Genomic DNA, 24,120 nt, shown 5'->3' with positions numbered 1-24,120 from the left:
TTGGCAAAGCCATCAGTTCGACACTAACATAATAAAGGCAAGAACTTTTGGCTTTGCCAATGCTTGTGTCAGTATCCTTCCAAGGATGACTACAACGGGCTTATACCGGGTAGGCACTTGAATAAATGACTGCAGAAACTCAATCGTATATCGTTTATTGCTTGAACAGAATTTTTACCTGTACTTGGATGACCTTAAAGATCACTTTGTAAAATATTCAAATAATGTGGCAATTCTAAACATTGAACATGCCTTTATTTTGAGAAACTTCTGTCTTCTTAGTGGGGATCTTTCAGCACGTTACAGTGTTGCCTTTATATTTGCTATCTTTTGTAGACAATCTCCAGTTCACTCTTTAAACATTTTCAGGAGATCTTCATCATGTTGAATTAATTGCCAATTATGGTAAATTGGTGACACCAGAGGTGAGGTTACCGCATCAGCACAACCCTATATAATACAGCGATGCTGGAGTGCCACGTGTCTGTGCTTCTTTGCATTGTTATTTAATAGAGTCCCTGCCTTCTGTGTTCATTATGAAGCCCCATCACACTTTTCACTGTCTTAGAGTGGGGTAGAGGTGGTGCGGCCCATGGTGGGGCTTTCCACCAATGGAGACGCAGTAGAAGGGGCAGGGCCACAGAAAGCCATGGGGAGGAGCTGTGTTCCGGGGAGTACAAGAACACCTTCTCCGGTCTTTCTGCCCCTTAACAAACCCTTCCGAGGTCAGTACTGGTTGTGTTATATGGACACGTAAAACCATTGAGGGCCGGCAGAAGTGCAAAGCTTCCTACAAAAGATGGGAATTGGGTTTCCACTTTCCAGCTGTGTGATCTCTGCCTTTTACATGGGTGACCATGTGAAGAGACCATGTGACATATGGTGACACTGTGTGAGTTGGCAGGTGTGATAATGTAACTTGGTCCACAGTATCCAAGCATATGCTTGACTGACCCATCCCGGCTCATTGTATTTCTATAGCTCTTGCACAGCATTGCCTGTGTGGATCCTCTCTGTAGAGGGCAGAGGCACCTAGACGTGGTCAATCCATCCATTCAGTCGTGATGAGATGGTGGAATGAATGGGACACTCCATCTATAATTAATTAGCACACATCGAGGGCCGCCTGCAGCGTTGCTCCCCCTGGGATGCCATTTATTTATCCATCGAAACATATTAATTCTGCCACTGTGCAAGGTCTTCTCGAGGGTCAGCAGACGGTGAACGCTATTCAGTGATTTTTCCCGCGCTGCTCCTTTCTTTCTTTCCCTCTTTTGTTTTGAGAGTTCAGGTACCTTTGCAAACCTCAGGTGAGCCCCTGCATTCTAAGCAGCTCAGAGGTTTTGTCTTCCACGCTCTTCGACTCGGCAGCCACTATCTGATCAAATCCCCATCCTTTAATTTATGCATTTAAAGGGTGATGGAGAATAGGTTAACGTCAGAGTCTAATTTTTTTACTTCACATGTTGAAAAACGCATTTTTTTTTAATATTACCTTATCAGTTTCTTTTTTCATTACTGATGACTTCATTCTGTGCGGATTCAATGCCTCACTTTCTTCGGGGTAAACTAATAGATTATGTATGCGATATTTGCAGGGAGTTGATTGAATTCATCTGGTGAGTTTCATTGCAGTTCATACATTCACATAATTGTCAGGCGCCAAGTTAAGATTCAAGACTGCTTGCCTGAGCTACACACCAGGCAGTGTTGTTCATCTCACATTGTTAGCACAGCCCTTTGTCCAGCCCTTCTCCCCACACTTTGGAGTGTGAGAGGGGGCATTCCCCCCCCGCGCCATTCCCTCATCAAATAAAACAATATCCATTCACGAAGTCCTTAGGTTTGGATGTGTTTGTTAGAAAAAAGCTTTGTGTGTTGGACAGAAGGGTGTGTTGTCTCTGGACAGGATGGTAATTTTGAGAGGCGCTTTGTAAAGAAGAATAAGGTAAACGTGGTTGGGTGTGTAAAACATAAAATATAGGTACCTAGAAATATGTGTGTGAGTAGAAATATGGAAAAAGACAGACATTCCTTCATTTTATTGTAATGTTGTATTTCTCTAGTGCTTTCCTATCTGTTGCCAATGCCACAACTGCTCTCCAACAGGTCGAGTATGTATTACCCAATTGCTCAAGGCATAGATTAGGAAAAGGTATTGCTGTAGCATCTATATGGATTGAATTTTGGTGTTAGGAAGTGGCTTGGCTGAATTATATTCCATTTCCTGACATTGAGGTGAATTTCCCACAAGGGTGTGAAGGACTCTGCCCCCCCTAGTTATGTGTGGAATTGTATAACAAATTATCGCACTTATAAAATAAACAGAAACAGGGATCAGTTTATTGTGTTATTTTATTAGTGATGTTTGCTGCCTCTGTAATGGGACTTTGTAGTGCTCATGACACATTGGTTCCCATTGGTTGACTGCGGAGGGTCGCGGTGCAGTAGAGACAGGGGTAGGTGGGTGGGAGGAGGACTAAAGCTTCTAGCACTGGGAGCGTAAACGACATGAACATGTATAGACCGGCTTGCTTTTTACATGCCTTTGGTACACCAACACTACTCTGCATCCACACTCCAGCCTCCGTTAAGTGAAGACAGTTTTTGTGGGAAACCAGTGATGTCACTTCCTGTACAGATGGTTGATGAGAAATCCAATGATGTAACTTACTATGTAAATGAATGATAGGAAACCCAGTGATGTCACTTTCTGTGCAGGTTGTGATGGGAAATCCACTTATTGTGCAGATACTCAATAGTCAAATCATAATGAATAAAATTCATAAACGTTTGAGTGAATAAAACACAAAGTGTAAAGTCTCAGAATCCTGAAACAGGGTGCCATGTAAGTCATCATACAAATAGTTTGTTTATGGGTCATCAAAGCCCCTTCCTTAGAGTCATCCATCCTGTGTCTCTGCACGGCTATTCAGCTTTGTCACAGTTAGCTGCATGTAATGCTTATAACTCTTGGTAGCCAGCAGTTTAGGGAAAGAGCCAGCCTGATACTTCTGTATTGACGTCCAGTTTGGGGTTAGGTGTAATCAGTCACCAATCAGGCCCATATCGCTGTTAAACAGGTAGGAGAGAGAGGGACTGATCAGAGCGCACAGGTAGTCATATTTCAAGCCCTTGCATGTGGTTGGTTTGCAGGGTTCCAGTCCAAATGCGTTGTGATCTTGCCCCTAGAGAGCTAGTAGGTCTTGGTGAGGTTGTCTCTTCATGCCAGAGCCTTTGAAAGGAGGTACAGTCAGGGCCAATTTAGCTGGTTATAGGTGCATCAGAGAAGACAGGCTATTACTGGATCCCAAAAACTGTTCACCCAGTACTGTGACCTTGGCTTTCGTGAGGTTGTGGTGGTGGTGAGTCAGTCAGTTCGTGGCCCGTTTCTCCTTCCCAGTAGCTACTTTCAGGGGATTTTCACAATCATGATTAAGTAAGGCACAAATGAACATGCCCTGTATTTTGTAATGCTGTCTCGTTTGATGTCTTGATTGTTTCCAAATATGAATCTCCTTACAAGTTAGACACCTCTTGTTTTTGTATAGCATTGTTCCTTTCTCCATAGTATAGGGGGTAATCGGCATCTTGCAATGCGACCTATGAGGTTGGATGGCACGTCTCTTGCAGTCATGCTGCAGAATAGGTGTTAAATCCTTGCCAATCATTTGCAGGACTTCTGACTTGGACTTGTAAGTTACTCCTGGTGGGACCCAAACTTGTTTGCAATTAATTGCTTGTATTCGTGGTTTACTATAGCCTTAGAACCCGCCGTAGCGGGCTCTACCGGCTATTAAAGGCCCGCTCCCGCGTTAAATGCCCGAGCCGAATGCGAGGGCATTTAACAAGGGAAAGGGCCTTTAATAGCCAGTAGAGCCCGCTACGGCGGGTTCTAAGGCTATTAGAACATTCTGCCACTCAGGGCAGAATGTTCTATTAAATAAAACAAATTGCTCACGGAGCCCGAGGGGATTAAAATCCCCTCGGGGTCCGAGAGGCTTTGTTCACAGCTGTTGCTGTGAACAAAGCGAACATTGGAATGTTGGCGCTGCGGGCTTTTACCGGCCATTAAAAGCCCAGAGCACTCCATTGTTTTCAATGGAGCTGCCAACGTTCCAATGTTCTAATATAGCCTTAGAACCCGCCGTAGCGGGCTCTACCGGCTATTAAAGGCCCGCTCCCGCGTTAAATGCCCGAGCCGAAGGCGAGGGCATTTAACAAGGGAAAGGGCCTTTAATAGCCGGTAGAGCCCGCTACGGCGGGTTCTAAGGCTATTAGAACATTCTGCCACTCAGGGCAGAATGTTCTATTAAACAAAACAAATTGCTCATGGAGCCCGAGGGGATTAAAATCCCCTTGGGCTCCGTGAAGCTTTGTTCACAGCTGTTGCTGTGAACAAAGCGAACATTGGAATGTTGGCGCTGCGGGCTTTTACCGGCCAGTAAAAGCCCGGAGCACTCCATTGTTTTCAATGGAGCTGCCAACGTTCCAATGTTCTAATTCAAATTAGCTGTTCTGACCTGTACCTGCCGCCTAGAAGCATCATGCAGGCAAGCCAGTAATCTGCCCCATATGTTCTAACGTTCTAGACGTACAGGCATCTGATTTAGCTGGCTTTTGTCCTTGTGGCCTTTCCAGAACATCTGGATCATCTGTGGTCCATCATTACCAGCTTCAGTTTGCCTCCGTGATACCAGTCTCTTGGAAGTGAACCTTAAATATCTGTGCCTGGCACCTGAGAGCCTAAAGGCAAGCATAACAAGTACTGACTCAACCACACACCTATTAGCCTTTCTGGGAGATGTCGACAGTGCCCCAGTTTAAGACTTGCTAGTGCCTTGCACGCTCCAGTTTGTGTTGTTGGTTATGCTTCTATAGAAAAACTCTATAGTAGGATGATTGTAGATTGTACACGACACCCATATGGTTGACCTGGACTATGTATTCCATTTTACTCTGTCCTTAGCTGGAAGTGGTAGGTGTTAGAGAACAACCTGACTCCGCATTGTATTATTAAATCGGTATTGTTTATGGATCAGATTATCAAATAATCAGATCATTATCAGCTAGTAAAATAGTCAGATTATACAGTTTACTATTTATTTATAATTTCTGTCTACATACACCCACACCCAGCCCCTAACTCACCCGCCTCGACCCTGTGTGCGCACCTCAGCTTTGATTAGGAAAAGGTTCAATCTTATTAAAGTGAGGAGTTTAATATGATTGTGACATCATGTCAGGTGATGTCACTCAATGATACCTCATTGCCTATGCTTATTAAACACCTCCCACTTTATTGTCTTCGGACTTGTGTCCTTTTAAAAAGGTAAACAAGTATTGACTAAGGTATTTACCTTTCTGCTGACCTTATGCCAAACGCCAGATTTCAGTTTACTGCTGGTAAAAGGTGTCCCACTGCTCTGAAACTCCGTATGTTGGCAAAATGATAAGCGAATTTAAAATGGTCAACAGGATAGTGACAAAGCACATCTCATCTGGAACAGAGAAATGAATGTTCTTGCTTTATGTGTTTTTCTTTCATCTTTGTGACTATGCCAGATGATCCACTTGTCTCTTTCAGACTCCTTGATTGGGTATTGTTCATGCTACGGTCCCAAATTGGGGACAGAAGCGGTGGTCTCATCAGCGCATCGTTTGCACTGACCGGCATTAGACTTTCTATGGGTCTCGGCATAAAAGCCCAGCTTTCGCTAGCGTGTACATCTGTAGTACTGTGAACGTCGACATTCACAAGGCCCTTCAAGCGCTCTACAAAAGGCATTCAGAGATGTTTAACAGTGAAAGGGATTATAATTGGGTTCTGGAGGGAAAGAAAACCAGATATAACAGCCTCTTTTATTCCGCTTCATTTGCTCAGAGCCACTTGGTTTCACCATTGACTGAATAACCCTCAGAAACCAGAGGAGGGAAAAAAAGGTTTCTTACTCCTGAGTGTAAGACGTCATATGAATGTTTTCAGAAACAAAACGCAATGAAGAAACGTAGCCTGCTGGTTTCAGCCCTGTATCCTTCCGTCAGTTTGTTAAGCAGCATCTAGCATGCTCGCAGCATTGGCCGTAATATCCTAACCTCCAGTAATCCTTTCGTGGATGCTACAGTAATGGACCATGAATGACACAAGTCACACAGGTATCATTTGACAGGTTTAGTAGGGATCTCGGCAGGTGAGAAACTGTGGAGCAAATGTGATATCTTCTAACTCAAAGTGCCTGTGTGTGACATGGGTTCTTCAGTCTTCATATGGGCACTTGTCGAAGATAATTTATTGCACTAAGGACAGCAAAATCTTTGCAAAGAGTAAGTTTCCAGCTCGTGTGTGGAGTTTTTGCACTGTCTTAATCAGTATGCTGACTTTGCCTGGACTTGGAAGGGGACCTCAGTTACCTTTGTTTGAGTTGTTGGGGAAGGAGGTGTGGCTGTTCGGACAGTGCCAGAGCTCCATATCCCGCCCCCCGTTAATAATCTCATTTTAAAGTGAAGTGCTGTTCGACTTAGAAAGAGTTCTGCGCTTAAAGAAATAAACGAATAATTCGAAGTCTCTCACAATGACCAAGAGCATTAATCCCCAGTGAAAGTAAAAATATTCAAGCACTAATCAGAAATTGTGTGGCGCTGGTGGAAACCCAAGAGCCACAGCAGAAAATGTGGGTTCACCAAAAAAAATCATGCCTCAGTTTTCAGTCTCATGTATACTTCTGCAGGAGAAAGGTAGTGCACCAAAGCTCTTACATCTTAGTTCCAGCCCAGAATAGATACTCCGGAATTGCCCATTGGACCAAAGAGAGCCGTATGAGTAGCGAAGGCCAGTATTAACTTTCAGGGAGTAGCTGGAGCCCTTCAGTTCATTATTCATCCAGTCATGAAGATTCAGATGTGTCACTTTAGGAAAAATTAAACTCTAGTCAATTTTCAAAATGAACTGCAGTTTTGTTGATGATTTTGCTACTAATAAGTGTGAAGGAGCCAAACTCAAGCACAGGTGCACTCACCAAATTCCATATTCGTGGTTGTTATGGCAAGCATAATTATCACTTTTGTTGTCCACTCCCATCATCCTCAGTGAAATAGTCCATCCCTTGGAAGAAGGCACAATTAGCTGATGCTCAACATTGAAAAAAGGTTATTTTAGAAGCAATATCCCGCCTTGTCAAGAATGTCCAATTAAGTCATAAAAACATGAGCTGCACAAGGAACTGTAATTGACTATATTGGAAAATAAGTTGGTATTGCTAGCCCGCTTTCGGCGTACATTTCCCGTAACGGTAACATCATACAGCAGCTTGCTCCATATCCAGAAGCTGTGCATCTCTCAAAGTCATTCAAAATGTCAGCAGCCCTAATTGGGATAGAAAGCACACATTTTAATGTGCAATGAACTCATGCTAACTGTTGGATCGTTCATCTCATACAAGATGTCCATCCATCAGGTGCATCTCGATTAGGTAGTGTATTACTCACCCTTCATGTGCCTTCAAATTGTAAAACAATTGATAACCTTAAGCAGGAAAAGATGAGAATATTAGAAGCTTATGTTGCTTCAAATAATTCATTTTACCCACCTACTTTACCTAGTGTTGCAGGCACTTTGCCCGTAACCCCCAGTGGCCATCTCCTTGCTTACTTCCATCTGAGAGGTCTGAGAGTCTCAGTGCTAAGCAAATCTTGACCCAATCCTTGGTATTAATTAATATTTTCCCACAGATTTTCGGGGACCCAGTGACTTATTCAGAAGTTAAATCTAAATCCAGACTACTTCTTGAGTCTCCCTGACCGACCAAAGTGCATCAGTCATAGAATCAGATTTTCTGCCCTGGCACAGGGCAGGATTCTTCCCTTTCCCCAGAATTTTATTGTTTGTCTCAGAAGCAAAGAATAAGATCTTTAGGATGAAAAGACGATTTTTCAGTGCCTTGTTGTCGTGAAGAAGCTCTAATTTTGTATCTTGTGAAAGTGTCATTTCCATTGAGTCATATAAAATACATTTTATCTGAAAGAAAGAATTGGTAAGCATGTACTATCAAATCTAGTCATTAAAAGACATTTTGAGGGAGTACTCTGCCCACAGAGAAACCTCATCATATTATTCTTACGAAATCATTGCCTGAACCTGGAAGGCTACCTTCATGTTGATCAGTATCAGAGTTTCATCCCAACTATTAATGGTTAGCCAGGTTGTTTCTATATTCTCAAGTAGCACATGTAACTTATTTTTTAAATATAAAAAGTATTTTCCAAGTCTTCATGCATGGATCAGGTTTGGTAAGTGGTGGGCAATCTAGAGGAGTCTGTGAAACAGGTATACTGTAGCTACTGTAAATTTGTTTGATTTGGATTTGGTGCATATAACAATGATTTGCAGACCTATAGTGAATTAGGCTGAACCACTATTTAATAATACTCCCTGAAAACATGGTACCTATACTTATGGCTTCTTTTTTTTTTTTTAGTATTCATCCATCCACTGGTAACACAGACCGTATTCAGCAATTACGGATGGAGTACCACCAGGCACGGAGAGAGGGCTTCAATTTGTATGAGGAAGATGAAGACAGAGGAAGGCCATCTGAATATGAACAATACTGGGTAAGACTCTGTACACGTCAGGCATCTATTGCTGTGCAAGCTGTTGGCAGTTGGAACTTAAGATTCCTATCTATAACAGCTCAAAGAAGCATTGGCTGACTGACCCTCTGAGAAATTGGTAGATCCCCCAACAGGCTGCCTTTTCTGAGCTTTCAGAATATTGGAAAATATCCCAATACCGTTGGCAAGTCAGTTTTTGTTCACAAGCCTTGCAGAATCCTAGGACTGTAGAGTTAGAAGGAAACATTGGATCTTTATTTGCTGTTGCCTGTTGTGAAAAGGGACCACCTTGAGGTCAATGGGCAGATTTATTAACGTTTTAATCAAAGCTTTAAGTGATGTGTTTCAAGCATGTAGCATGTCAGTTTCTTCATTTAAGTAACTATTATTATGACTAGACTGTTTTCCCACTACTTAATCTTCATTATCTGTTTAATAGTGGAAACAGCCTGTTTTTTTTCTGTCTTTTGGCTTCAGAATCCCAATTGTTGTTGATATCTCCTACTTAAGCAGCTTACATTTATTATGCTGTTTGCAAATGTACAGACATAGTCTTGGAGGTCTAGGGCATGCTTTGCAGTGATTATACACATCGGTTATTAATTGTTATTGGGACCTTCTAGTCCATTGACAGTTGCAGGGTTATTGAGATGAAAATCATATCAAAAACCTTTTTGACGGTACTAGATATCATTGTTCAGGTTCAGCTCTACATCCGGCAGAAAGTTTTACTCTACCTCGGTCTCAAATATTAAAACATTGAAGAAGGCCCCTTCCAAGAGTGAGGATAGGGAGATCTGTGGGAATGGGATATAGATTAGTTTGCAGTGTTACCCGGCTTGTCCCATATTGTGTTTTTGACACTGATTCCAGTGCTATGCAGCAGCAACTGCTCTGTGTAAGAAGAACATATTCTCAGGATAGACAGAATGACAAACAGAGACACCTTACTCTCCACCATGTCTCTTTCATAGTGCCATGAAAGAAACACTATCTGGTCTAACAAACGCTATATTAACATATGTTGTAATTGTACAGTAATTGTGATATTTTGGAATGGGAACAAGCCACTAAAAAGAGGATATTATAACATTTTGTTAAGAGTCATAACTCTAAAAATGAAGTTACACCACATCCTGACACTTAGGTTCGTATTTTCACATTCTTCCCTTCTGCTCGGTGAGATTTATTGTTTTGCTGTATACTGGTGGTGTTAGCTCATCATGCTCTTTTTAGTTCCTCATCTCTTTTTGCTGTGAGAAACAAATGAATAATGAAACCATTTTTGATGGGAAATTTTGTTTTCAGTCCTGCAAATTCATAATTAGTCACTCAAACCTTATGACTCCCTGACTCACTTATTTTGTGGCAACTGACTAACCTCTTTGTGCGAAATGTATTATAGGGAAAATGCATGGCGTTTAGTTGGGAGTGCCCCAAGATCCCCAGTAGGCGGAGATGCCCCTAAAATAAGAACCCACAATTGCAGAAAGCAAGAAAATTATGGACCAAAGAGAAACCAGCTGTGAAGTTTAGCGCAGAGGTTGCTTGGCAATTTCTGGAGTTGGTGCAGTATTGTGCGGGCTAACGTGCCTCGGCGGCTGCAGACCCCCGGCTGTAAGTGGCTACTGTTGTGTTTGCCCAGAGAGCCCTGCTGCTTTGGCCTACCCTGCCAGCGACAGCACTTTATTCGACGTCCAGCGCGAACAGACTAAAAGGCTTTTGATAGGAGGGAGATCGCTCCTAGGGTGCAATTAGGCTGGATCTTTTTTGGAGAGTGGTACATTTTGGGTAAAAGCTCAGGAGGGGAGAAACTGCTTTCAGATTCCAGTAAAGCGTCTTGAATTCAAGACTTTGTCGCTTCCAGTGAGGTCTTTTTCTCAGTTTCCTGCTGTGATTGAGTGCTCTTTCTCTTGTCTATAACCATGGAAAGAGGCCTTTGTGAGCTTTTTCCTCCAAGGGAACCTCTTAGAAACATTTTATTGATTTGAACCATTACAGTGATTGACATAGGGATAAGTCACACTTTTTTCAAGATCATAAAGTGTTTTTTGCAGAAATATGAAGCGGATTTGCTGATAAGTGCTCACCAGCCGCAGTATCCTGCTAATATTCCCTGCCTGTTCTCTTCCTACAGACTATGTTTTCTGCGCATTATGTTCCTCAATCACTGTTGCTCCTGCCTTTTTATACTATGAGGCTGTACTTGGCTTTGTCGACACTTTAGCTGGTGATGCAGGTGTTTGCAAAACCACTTAAACCTTGAAATGTTGCTCAATGCTGTACATGTGGTACTGGAAGCGCTACGTTGAATTGGAGACGGTATCATGTGGCAATGGCTGGAATGGGAGGTTCTTGCTCTGAACTCGAAGCCAGGGTAAGAAACTCAGGGTTACCACCAGTGAAGATGGTTATGGGAAAACGGATCTTTCTTACAAGTGCACGACTGAGTAGCACGACTGAGTAGTGCTGGGAGTAGTTTTCTCTCACGCGTGTCTCTTCCTGGTCCGTAAGGTGTACGAAGGTTAAACTAGGAGAAACCCCAGCACCTTAAAATAACTAGAGCAATATGGGCTTGAGGCAACCTACTACGGCTTTTTAATGATGAATAGTCTATTGTTTATTATAAACATTTAAACATGAAGTTCATCATTTGCCAATCTCATGTTGAATAATCATGTTATGTCACCGTTAGTTTAATGAATAATGAGCATGCATTGATAATCAGTCTCAGCTGCTTCTAAATTATTACTTGAAGCTGCAGATTAAAACACTTGACATAATGATGTTCCAGAGATACCGGAGATAAGTTAGCAAATTCAGAGTTTATTTATACTATGCACATTATTACTTTATTGTAAAGGCTGGCTTTGGCTCTGCACCGAAGTGCAGTCCTGTTACTGGGAAGGTGAGGAAAGGATAACCTTGATAACACTCATGACCACAGACGAAGCAGGGGGACAGGCTTTGCTGACCTAAGGCGATATGTATCTTGTGGATCACCCATGGACCTAAGGGTCTAGTAAAGTATTTAGGACACCACAGAATTTGAATTATCCCTACCTTGAAGTATTGACAGACACCCCACATTCACTATTCATATTTCACATTCTACCTCCTTCTGGTCTATTGGAACAAGTGCAAAAAGAGCAGGTGATGGTCCGCATGCAGAACAATGCAAACATTCACCCCGAGGCAAAGACTGAGGTTTAATCCATAGTGTTTTGCTCACAACTCCACCCCCGTTTGGACCCAGCCATATGCATATAAGGCTTGACCCTGCTCCCTATGGGAATAGTCAAGCCCAAACTGCAAAGCCATGTCCTCCCTGGACCGGAAACAGGCATCCTCGATGAATGGACCAGTACCTTCTATTACTCAATAGATAGATAGGGCACAATTAGGCTATATTGAGCCACCAGCACCAAACTCTTTGGGACCATCCTGTCCCCAAACTGACCATTCTTGATGGCTAACACCTTAGGAAGGTGTTCTAGCTTGAACCTGGTCTGTGATGCAGGTCAGGTCACCACTAGGGCAACTGCTCGGCAAGAGAGGACACCATATGTTCCAGGATGTGTTGCTTTGAACTAATCCCATGGGCACTTCTACAGAACATATGAGTTATAATGGATTTGGAGTTTCCCTTTACATATAGGTGTGATGTTTTGTGGACACCAGAAGAGTCAGTTGCTCATACCAGTATACCAGTTTAGAGATCACACAAGCCTCACTGCTGACATTTGGAATCTCTGTGGTGACATAAATCGGGTGAATAAGTGTACATCTGAGTAGGAATAGAACGCCTTGCTGTAGCAGTACAGCGGTAGCTAACATAAGTCAAAAAAGGCAGGATCAACTGACCATGTAATTACCACTGACTATCAGGGGCATAGCTTGGTCAGTGAGATTGGCAGGGTGTGAGCTTTCGGTTTTTCCAACAATCACAATGGCATTTAATGTTAAAATACATTATACAACAAAGTAGGTGCATGTGAGGGGCTTAAGAGGCATCGGAAAGGGAGAGGGGTGCAGTTTGGTAGGGTTACCAAGTTAGAGAAAACACAAGATTGTGTAAAAACAACCACCATTTTTGAAGACTCAAAACAGAGAGAGGGAGAGTGTGCGTGCGGTTTTTTCTGTGTATGTAAAAATACTTTGGTGAAATCCGTCACACATCTCAGCATACCCGACTGAAACCACTTGTATTTATTTATTTGGGTGTAACAGCTGAACCTGCCCCCCTTCTCCCCAAGCTGCTCCCCTGCTGAATAGGTAAACTAGTATGTATATCAATCTATTTAAATCAGGTGCTCCTGGGCCCACCTACACCACTCCTGATGTAGTACACAAAAAGAAAGATTTGTGGCCCACAGGGCTTAACCCGGGTTAAATAAGGGAGCAGAGATACTTGTTTCTGAGAAGCAGTTTTCTTTTTATTGTATTTCAGTGATGTGGGTAGAGTCCTGGTCTTCTAGGTCACGTAAGTGAGGATCTTCTTAAAATGGGCATCTGGAAGTTAGCAAAGGTCTTCATGGGACAGCCACTTGTTTCCATCGGTATAAGGGAGATAATAGCAGGTAAGGACATTGTTTCGGTCTGTTACTAATTCCCTATCATGGTTAGTTGCAACGTGCCTTTTGATGTGAGGAAACTACATCTGTGATCCAAAAGAACAAAGTGCTCATGCTCAGAATATGCCAGGACATGCAGGGTTAGAAAGAGGGTTTATTGTGCCATGTTTACCGAATCACACACAACAAACCAAATTGGGGAATAAACTAAGGCGAGGAACGTTCTTTGACCAGGCGAGAAGTGCAATACCAAACAATGAGCTAGAACTGCACCAAAACAAACAAAATAACCCAATATCACCACCGCCTCCAATCCCCTTCTATAGGGGTCTATCTTTTACTTTAAATCAGGTTCCACAGGTTCTTAATTGGGTAGGCACCTGCGAAAGCCATGCTCCTCCTGGAGCGTGGCTGGAAACCTTATATAACCAAGGGCATATCTAGTCTTCCGAGTCCTTCGGTGCGGCGGTCCCTTCCTCCGTAGCCAGCAGCTCTACTCGGCATCTTACCTCGATGGCGTTTGTCTCGGAGTCGACGATGACGAGATCTTCTTCTGGTTACTCCCTTTTTATTTCCTTCGGATTCCTGACTCTGCTCCTTGCTCACACCTCCTGCCCAAAGGAAAGACAATGTTTAAAGTCCAGAGATAAGGACGTCCCATCTTGTAGAATGAACAGTTCAATCTCAATTTCACATCCAACCTGGGAGACCACACCAGAGTCCCTGGTAAGTCCTCAGTTTCGTGACACGGGACGACTAGGGCCAATTGAGTATAGGCAGGTGAGAAAAAGATCCCTGCATCAATTTGTATGAAGTCCACTTCTTTCCTATTTTCTTTTTATTGTTCATGTTGTCATCCTGTCACCACCAGCCCTTGACTTTATTTTTTTATTTTTTTTTACCTACACGAAAAACAAACATCATATGATGCACTTGACAGTGTCCAGCTCCTGGTTCTGGATTTAGGAAAGTCTGCTGATATATATATATATATATTGGTTTTGAGATTGATTCGGTCCTCATAGTGTGGGTAAACACTGTTAGTTCCAGACAAACACTATCCGTGTGAGAGCCATAGTGTGTTTAGGTAGTTTCGAGCGAGTGCATCAAAAAAATATCAAAAAACTAAAAGTGCAGTTATATTTGCCTTGCTTCACTTTATAACCTTCCTTACTATCAAAGCGCATGTGGAGTTAGAATAGTAAATACACACTTCATTACGGTCAATGGCCGGTCCTCATAATTATGAGTGTGTCATGTTGTGTGTGTGTTTTAAACATGTTCAGACTTACAAATGTAATCGCTATGCATGGAGTCAAGAGCCTTGTACTCCCATACCCTCTTTCCTTGCTCCCAAGAGCCATTCTGTGCTTGTTAGTGTTCTCTCTAGTCTGTCAACTACAGTATTTTGCGCCCCAGTCTTGCCTTTTTGAATAAAGTAAAACAAATCATTTACATTGCTCACATTATGTGAAACTCCATCCGCATCTCGATTTGGCAAATGAAGACCATTATAAGATCAGCAAAGTGGCAAAAATAAGGGCCTGCAAGTTGTCTTGAATGTCAAGCTTGTCTTTTGTAAAGACTTAAGAATTGTGTCGTCATTTTGGATTTCTTTTTAGTACTACCTTTTTGTTTTGGGGGAAAATTATCTTATTCTTGCACTTTGATTCTCAACTTTCCAACTAGTTGTACCAGTCAGAATGACCTAGCTTCAAGAGCATCAAACTTTATTGGAGTCAATAAGTTATGGCTAACTGTTGCATGACCTGTGCGTGCAAAATCACAATCATCATCTACTCACAGGCTTAATTTTGACGACCAAACTGCAATGTTGCCGTAGGACTGACCGACTTGTGTAACCGAAAGAGCCGACATTGGGACCCACCACTGGGAAGTTGTATTCCGCTAGGATAGATTTGTGCATAAGAAAAATAAGGGATTTGCCCCTTTCTGAACAAGGACCCAGGAACAATGTCATCCAGTTGCATAAAGTATATTTGTGTCTGGGTCCTTCCTGAACACAAAGGCCAGGGTGCCTAGAGAAGGCACGGCTCACAATAGTACATGAAACTGTGTAACCTGCAGTGTTGGTTTCTTATCAGACTGTAACACCACTAACTGTTGGTAGAATTATATTAAAAATACTCAAATAAAAAATGTTGCACAGCCTTCTTGTCTGCTAGTGCCCCACTGCCCTCCTACGTCCATTATTATTTCTACCCCCAAAAAGGCACCCTAATGCCAAGTTTAAAAAAAAAAAAAAATCCACCATAACATAATACTCGATATGGAGGGTAAAAGTCGGTTGATACTGCGGCAATGTCAAAGTTTACTAAGAGCCTAAATCCATGTCATCTCATGGTCTCTCAAACCTTAAACTGTCTTTAAAATGAAACTGCAAAAGTATATTGTGAATATGCATATAAAAAATAGACATTTTTACTGTTTCTGTTTACATCCGAAAAACAAATGAAATATTTTTACATGTGAAAATGTCCCATTTTGATTATTGAATCCTTGGCTTAACTGGTACTCGCAAACAATATGTATAGTTGCAAAGCAGATGAACAAGAGAGCTCCCAGCCCCCACCCTTGCAGTGGCAAACCTCCGTTGTCATTGCTAATCCTGTATTGTCAGGTTAAGCACAAGATGCAGTTTGTGTAATCCCTGTTGGGTTAATGAGATCTTGGACAGGTTTAGCCGATATCTGAAGGGTTTACTGGCCGAGTTCCTTACTGCTGTCTGTACCTGCCATGGTATATGTGTTATAATTGCATATTCTTCAAGAGAACGCTGTTGGGGCAACACTTCCGCCGTGCTGCACTTTGTATGCTGCAAGGCCGTGATTGTTGAAATAAATACGGAATCGGTGTAGTGCATTCATTGAGGGGGTGCCTCCATCCTCTCTCTCCAAATTGTAAGGTCTCTTCAGGACTCTGCTTTTAAAAAGGATTAATTTGGAAGAAAGACAAAGCCTCTTTTTTTCTTTTTTGAGGAAGAAAAGGGCACTTCTGCGTCTCCCCTCATGCAGGCACAAGCACCACTCTATCAACAACGGGGGGCACTTTCATTGTCACAAAGATGCCCCTATCCCTTTTCCTTGTGCTCCCTGTGCTATTAAGTTTGGGCTGAATTCTTAAAACCTTTAAGCCCTCATTGCAAGAGGACTGCTTGTCCCAATTTGCTTGTAACAGCCCTCCCCCCGCCCCCCCCCACCCCACCCAAATCGGTATTACCTGATCACGGCGAACATTAAGGGCCCGGTGTTTTTCAACCAGATACCTCAGCTACTCAAAGTGTCTAGGTGATAAACACGGGCGGGAATGGAGGAAAACTGCGTGAATTGGTGTAGAAATACTGATGATTTCATGTAGATGTGAAATAACATTCAATAAAGTGGATATCTGTCTTTGTATAATTGCTGTTACTGATGCCCACCCATTACTCTAATGCCAGTAGCAAAATGCGGCTTGGGGTCGAGGGGTGCATCCATGTACCTGTTACTTTCTAAACTACCTCCAAAGCTATTTTGCATTATTCAGCCCTTCCAGCCCATCAGACACTTTGCTTGAGGAGGAGGTGAACAGTACTGGATAGTTAAGAAGAAAAATTTTCAATGTCTTCCTCAATTTGAGGAAGTTTGATTCCTACCACTTTCCAAGAGGTGACTCTTTCCAAAGTTTTGCTTGGGCAACCCCCACCAAATTACCACCTCTAGTAACACTTATGAATCTTCTGAGAAACATAATGACTTTTGAGTCTGAGCAAAGCTTTCATCCTTGGATATGGAGATTAAAGACTATGGCGGTCATTCTGACCGCGGCGGGCGGCTACCGCCGCCCGCCATGCGGTCACCGCCATTTCGCCGCTCCGCGGTCAAAAGACCGCGGAGGCCATTCTGGCTTTCCCGCTGGGCCGGCGGGCGCCCGCCAAAGGAGCGCCCGCCAGCCCAGCGGGAAAGGCCCTGCAACATAGAAGCTGGCTCCGAATGGAGCCGGCGGTGTTGCAGGGGTGCGACGGGTGCAGTTGCACCCGTCCCGATTTTCACTGTCTGCTATGCAGACAGTGAAAATCATGCAGGGGCCCCCAGGGGCCCCACGACACCCGTTCCCGCCATCCTGTTACTGCCGGTGAAAACCGCCAGAAACAGGCTGGCGGGAAAATTCTCCCAGCTGGGGGTAATCCGGCGGGAAACCGCCGGACCCGGCTGGGTGACCGCGGCTTTACAGTCGTGGTCGGAATGCCAGATGAAGCACCGCCAGCCTGTTGGCGGTGCTTCCGGCGACCTCCACCCTGGCGGTCATAGACCGCCAGGGTTGGAATGAGGGCCTATATATTTTGACCCCAGATGAACTTATGTACCAGGCGAGGACGCGTAAAACCGAGCTGGTAGGAAATCTGAAGAGAGGTAGGCTGAAGGAGGAGCTGGTAAATTGTGAAACTAAGTAGTCTGAGGTATAATCACTAGTCTCTCACTGATCTAAAGTGTGTCATCCTATGCAAACATTGTTGACTGTTCATTTATTAAGTCCTCCAAAACGGCCTTGAAGCCAGTACTGACGTACATATATAAATAAACAATTTACCCTGTAAACATTTCAAGTAACTAATACTTTACAACTCTACCACCTTCCTTCCTAATACAGACAGTGTCGCCATATGTTACATTCTTTTTGGTTGGGTGACCGGGCCTTGTGGTTATGTCAAATCACTTTATTTAAAAAATTTGGTATTATTTTGGTTTTATATATATTTAAATGTGTGTTAAATACCTTATAAATTAGCATTAAATGTCTCCCTATTTTCTGGAATAACATAACCTGTAAGTACTTTGTACTACATTCGAACCTTATTGTTAATATTCTTTTATAAATAGGAGAAGGTTTTTTTTCATTGATTTAATCTACGGATACGGCCATCAGTGTTCCCATAGATGATTCAAACCTACATCTCCCTATTTCCTGAAGAACTATTTTCCTCATTCTTCTAACACTATTAACAGCTGCCAAAAACACTTCTGCCTATTTCTTGTGTTTGGTGTAGGCATTGCTTCCGGGCTAAGAAATTGGTTGCTGCCTTCACACATACCAGATACTATGCGGTCTGCCAGCAGTCACCACTGGAAAGCATGGTCCACATCAGTCATTTTGCATCAGTAGGCAGTGAGACTGTTATAAACTTACCCGAAGAGCCTGAAATATAGGCTCGTGTGTGATTTAATTAGCAAATCATTTTCTGTATCAGCTCCGCTGGTTTCCCACCAAAGCCAAAGACCTTTGTTTTAGACTCAGCATGATCAGGAACTACAAATTTGAGTTACTAAAAAATAGCATTTATGTCTTTTTTTGACAATGGAAATAATTATGCATTTGCGCAGTATGGAAATTCATGTCAACTCCAGACTTCTCTGAGAGTCTTCGGAAAATTTGAAAAAATGAGTGGAAGCGTTCTAGTAAAGTCAAAGGAACATGAGCTTGTTAGAGGAAAGTGCCAGGGAGGCTTTTTTGTTTTACTTTTTCTTTTTTTTTTATTATTGACTCTATTGTATTGATTTCTTAAGTAACTCAGACAAACCAAAGTATTGTAATACCAGTGATGAAATATAGTCAAGATTTTAAAGTTGGTTCATATGCTAACTTGCACCAGAAACAGACACACACATTTTCACACTTATATACTGACATCTACACACACATACAGGGAGTGCAGAATTATTAGGCAAGTTGTATTTTTGAGGATTAATTTTATTATTGAACAACAACCATGTTCTCAATGAACCCAAAAAACTCATTAATATCAAAGCTGAATATTTTTGGAAGTAGTTTTTAGTTTGTTTTTAGTTTTAGCTATGTTAGGGGGATATCTGTGTGTGCAGGTGACTATTACTGTGCATAATTATTAGGCAACTTAACAAAACAAAATATATACCCATTTCAATTATTTATTATTACCAGTGAAACCAATATAACATCTCAACATTCACAAATATACATTTCTGACATTCAAAAACAAAACAAAAACAAATCAGTGACCAATATAGCCACCTTTCTTTGCAAGGACACTCAAAAGCCTGCCATCCATGGATTCTGTCAGTGTTTTGATCTGTTCACCATCAACATTGCGTGCAGCAGCAACCACAGCCTCCCAGACACTGTTCAGAGAGGTGTACTGTTTTCCCTCCTTGTAAATCTCACATTTGATGATGGACCACAGGTTCTCAATGGGGTTCAGATCAGGTGAACAAGGAGGCCATGTCATTAGATTTCCTTCTTTTATACCCTTTCTTGCCAGCCACGCTGTGGAGTACTTGGACGCGCGTGATGGAGCATTGTCCTGAATGAAAATCATGTTTTTCTTGAAGGATGCAGACTTCTTCCTGTACCACTGCTTGAAGAAGGTGTCTTCCAGGAACTGGCAGTAGGACTGGGAGTTGAGCTTGACTCCATCCTCAACCCGAAAAGGCCCCACAAGCTCATCTTTGATGATACCAGCCCAAACCAGTACTCCACCTCCACCTTGCTGGCGTCTGAGTCGGACTGGAGCTCTCTGCCCTTTACCAATCCAGCCACGGGCCCATCCATCTGGCCCATCAAGACTCACTCTCATTTCATCAGTCCATAAAACCTTAGAAAAATCAGTCTTGAGATATTTCTTGGCCCAGTCTTGACGTTTCAGCTTGTGTGTCTTGTTCAGTGGTGGTCGTCTTTCAGCCTTTCTTACCTTGGCCATGTCTCTGAGTATTGCACACCTTGTGCTTTTGGGAACTCCAGTGATGTTGCAGCTCTGAAATATGGCCAAACTGGTGGCAAGTGGCATCGTGGCAGCTGCACGCTTGACTTTTCTCAGTTCATGGGCAGTTATTTTGCGCCTTGGTTTTTCCACACGCTTCTTGCGACCCTGTTGACTATTTTGAATGAAACGCTTGATTGTTCGATGATCACGCTTCAGAAGCTTTGCAATTTTAAGAGTGCTGCATCCCTCTGCAAGATATCTCACTATTTTTGACTTTTCTGAGCCTGTCAAGTCCTTCTTTTGACCCATTTTGCCAAAGGAAAGGAAGTTGCCTAATAATTATGCACACCTGATATAGGGTGTTGATGTCATTAGACCACACCCCTTCTCATTACAGAGATGCACATCACCTAATATGCTTAATTGGTAGTAGGCTTTCGAGCCTATACAGCTTGGAGTAAGACAACATGCATAAAGAGGATGATGTGGTCAAAATACTCATTTGCCTAATAATTCTGCACTCCCTGTACACGAATACATGTGCCATACATTGATGCTAGTCCATTGATGGCCACATGCCTTCCGAAATAGTATGCATCACTTCCCATACGAGTACACATCTGTACTCACATACCTACACACACATTTATGTGCTGTCCTTTTGGGAATGCCTGCCTTTATTAGCCGGGCATATCCAAAATATAAATTCTAAAAATTAGTATCAGTCAGTCAATTAGCTTTATTTCGGTTTAAAACCATATAAACACAATTACAAATATGCAATAATTATGTAGTTGAACATACAAGATATACAAACCATAAAAAATGCACCAAGAAATAAATTCTCTTACTCAGTTAAAAGCAGTACTCACAATAATCAGACAAAGCCCTAGGTTAGGAAAAAACACAAACCATAAAATCGCAACATTGAACGAACAGCACATCAATAGGATACAGCCCTTTCATGCCATACCTGTGTCACGGCACTAGTTTCCTGCTGCTTGCGAATGTTCCAGGCCGCATGCAAACATTTAGCTGAACTAATAACGACCACCTCATGTATCTGGTTTAAGCATCCTAAAAGCTGATCCAAGGGTTCTTACCCCCAAAAGCTTTCACAGTAGAACAATCCACTACATCCTTGAAAGCCTGTATGCCACACAAAAAAAACAAAATACAAAGTTGTTTCAGGGGTACTGCCACAAGCTGGACAAACAATACTAAGGACTCTATTTACACCCCACCTCACTGTAAACTGTAGTGTGGGAACAATCCCATAGCCAAACTTTACATACAGCTGCCTCGGAAAGCAGCCCTTAATGGCATCTACAGCAGGCTCAAAATCTGGTAAAATCTTATGGTCGAAAGATTGATCGGATAGATTCCCCTATTTACAATTCTTAAAACGAGTGACCTCTGAGGACGAGATTACTAGGAATAAAATATCACTCATCAAACATTTGGATTTTTAAAATGGAAATGCCTAAAAACTCTGCAGAGTTTGTAGACATTTCATTTTTAAAAATCCAAACGTCCCATGGTTTCCTGAGTGATAATTTATTCCTGGTATATTACATCACTTACAATATGTTCTTGATTACATCCCTAATGACATCTGAAATGACAGCATTGACTGACAACACTGTGCGCTCAAGTTATAACTACTTTAAGGCAAGAGATATTGTCACTTGAGATTAATGTTACTGGTGAATTCCATTTTGAAAATTTCTTATGGCATTTATATAAAATAAGGGGCATTTAGATGAAATGGGTGGGTAGGGGCAAGAGTTAGTAAAGGATTATTGGGGTTCAGGGATGTGTAAGGGGTATTAATAGTTTTTAGCGTTCAGAGATGGTTAAGGCTAAAGTGATAAAAAGTGTTTTTTAGATTTCAGAGTTGGGTTAGGGTTACGGGGTAGTAAGTGTTTTCGGAGTTAAGGGATGGGTAAATTGAGGTAAGCAATTTAGGATAGGAGAGTTTAAAGATTACCCCCCAAAAAGAAAAAAAAACTATTTTCTTTTATAAAAAGGAGGTTTGAGGATAACACTCAAAAAATAAAATATATATGTACTAAAAAAAAATATACAAATGTGTATACATATTTCTGTATCAGTATATATCGATGTACATAGCTGTGTGTGTGTGTATGTGTGGTAAAGTACACTACATAATACAACGTGTTATTAAAACGTGCATGGAAGAGTCTTGTGTTCTAATGACTTACGTTCTTATCACTCTTCTCTCCTATCTGCATACTTCAAACTGCATAGGTGTGAAAGTCATGCTTTTAATTAAAATTATATTGATATATTTTCAGCCATCGGTTCAATGATACATGTCAGATTTCAGGGGTGGAATTCAGCACTTTTTAGAGAACAGGTCCACTCATTTGACTTTTTGGGAAAGCCAATGCATAAACTCCTTCCCTGTCACTGATAGGAGGCTCACCCACCCCTCCCTCCATCCATGCTCCCCCCTTCTGATCCCCTTCCCCCATACACGCACACAGTCACAGACACACACCGCGCATACACCCACTCCCACTGGGATACACGCTTTAATTCACGCATATATCCATTCATGTTCGTACACATCCGTACACACATTCACACTGACATGCAGACATGCATTCACATTTCCATTTTTACACACATTCAGACACATGCATACACCCACGCAAACAACACTACACACACAGACGCATTTACTCATACATTCAGGCACACAACCCCACACACAACACACCCCACCCCTCCTCTCCTGTCGGAAGCCCAACTTACCTGCATCCAGGTAGTCTTCTGTCAGGGAATGGAACGGGGCGCTGCTACCGCCAGCAGCGCCAGCCAGCAGAACACCGCCAGGCGTTTCATGTGTCAAGATATGGCTGGCGGCAGTCTACTGGCGTGGCTGTGCTGGTGGTAGCAGCGCCACCTTACCACCATCCGCCAGTATGGCCACGCCAGATTTCCACCCTTCTTGTGGCGGAAGTCCGGCTATGGTAATAATCTGGTGAACGGATGGTAGCCGTGGTGACGGTCTTTTGGTATCCGTCACCGCAGCGGTAGATGGTTTATACTACTAATGTCGTAATGTGGGCCTTTGTCTTTCTTGAACACAATCTCTCATACTTTCATCTGATACACTTTCCATTATTTTATTTCATAGTCCACATTAAATACATTTTCTTCATCATAATCTTGCTCACTTTTTTCTCATTCTGTTTCTCTTATTCATTCTGTTTAATGAGCTTTCTGTATACCATACTCTTTCTTTCTGATAATGTTTTTCTCAATATATTTCTCTTACAATTATTTCATTTATTTTAATTTGCTTCATCTCATCTTTCATTGTTAGGCTTGTATGTATCATCTTCATACAAGTTCTTTTGCACGTACATTCTTTCTCATTTTCTTTCTTTCATTCAGTCTCTTCTACTCCTGCTCTGTAGTTCATGAACTGCTGCCCTGCTCCTAACCACAGGAGTAACTTCTGATGCTTGTGCATGCGTGAGTTTCGTGGTACACGCAAACCCTGCAATTTTCCCGTGATAGATTTCAGCAGGTCACATCTTCCGACATTTATTGTGGAAAACCTCTGATATATGTGGAATTCCTGGTGAATGCATCAATTCTGCATGTAATTCCTTGCAGAAGGCACACATGTAGGTAATCATAAACTTTAAAAATTCTTACATAATAATTACTAAATCCCCATGTCTCATGTGAAAATTTGGAATATGATGTACTTGGAATACTTGCTATATAATCATGTATATAATCATGTTGTATTTATATTTACGGATGTGGTGAACATCACGCCTCATAGCAGCCCGTACCTAAGCAGGGGATGTCTCTGTAATACACGTTCTCTTCTGTAGTGTTGCTTGGCTTTGTCTTGCTCATAGGCTGCTTCTTACCTGCTCTGTTTAAGTTCCGCACACATCCTGTATTGTGCACTTTCTCTCGTACACTTTCCTGCATTACCTCCTTTCATTTTGTTCCCTGAGAATCTGCAGATTCCGCATTACTGTAAGCCACTTTGTGAGCAGCCTTGGAACGCCATCTAATAACCAGAGAAAGCACCGCCATTAAGTACAATCTTAACAAAGTGATGCTGGATCCAGTCCTGTCTGGAGAGCATTTACGAGCTCCATTAACTTGCAGTTTTGTTTATTTTAAAAGCCTTTTAATCAAATTGCT

The 24,120-nt window shown here is 42.2% G+C and overlaps 1 protein-coding gene across 2 annotated transcripts in view; it reads left to right on the top strand.

The window, feature by feature from the left end:
• Positions 1-24,120, top strand: part of PARD3B (par-3 family cell polarity regulator beta) — a 2,030,765-nt gene that overhangs the window by 1,747,257 nt on the left and 259,388 nt on the right. For both annotated transcript variants that reach the window (XM_069225990.1, XM_069225989.1), the window contains one exon: positions 8,475-8,610. In XM_069225990.1, the coding sequence (XP_069082091.1) occupies positions 8,475-8,610 (136 nt within the window). The remainder of the gene's footprint in view (positions 1-8,474; positions 8,611-24,120) is intronic.

This window comes from Pleurodeles waltl, chromosome 3_1 (assembly GCF_031143425.1).
Source record: "Pleurodeles waltl isolate 20211129_DDA chromosome 3_1, aPleWal1.hap1.20221129, whole genome shotgun sequence".
NCBI classification, from domain to species: Eukaryota; Metazoa; Chordata; class Amphibia; order Caudata; family Salamandridae; genus Pleurodeles; species Pleurodeles waltl.
The sequence above is the reverse complement of the archived record's forward strand: the minus strand, read 5'-3'. Positions and strand labels throughout refer to the sequence as shown.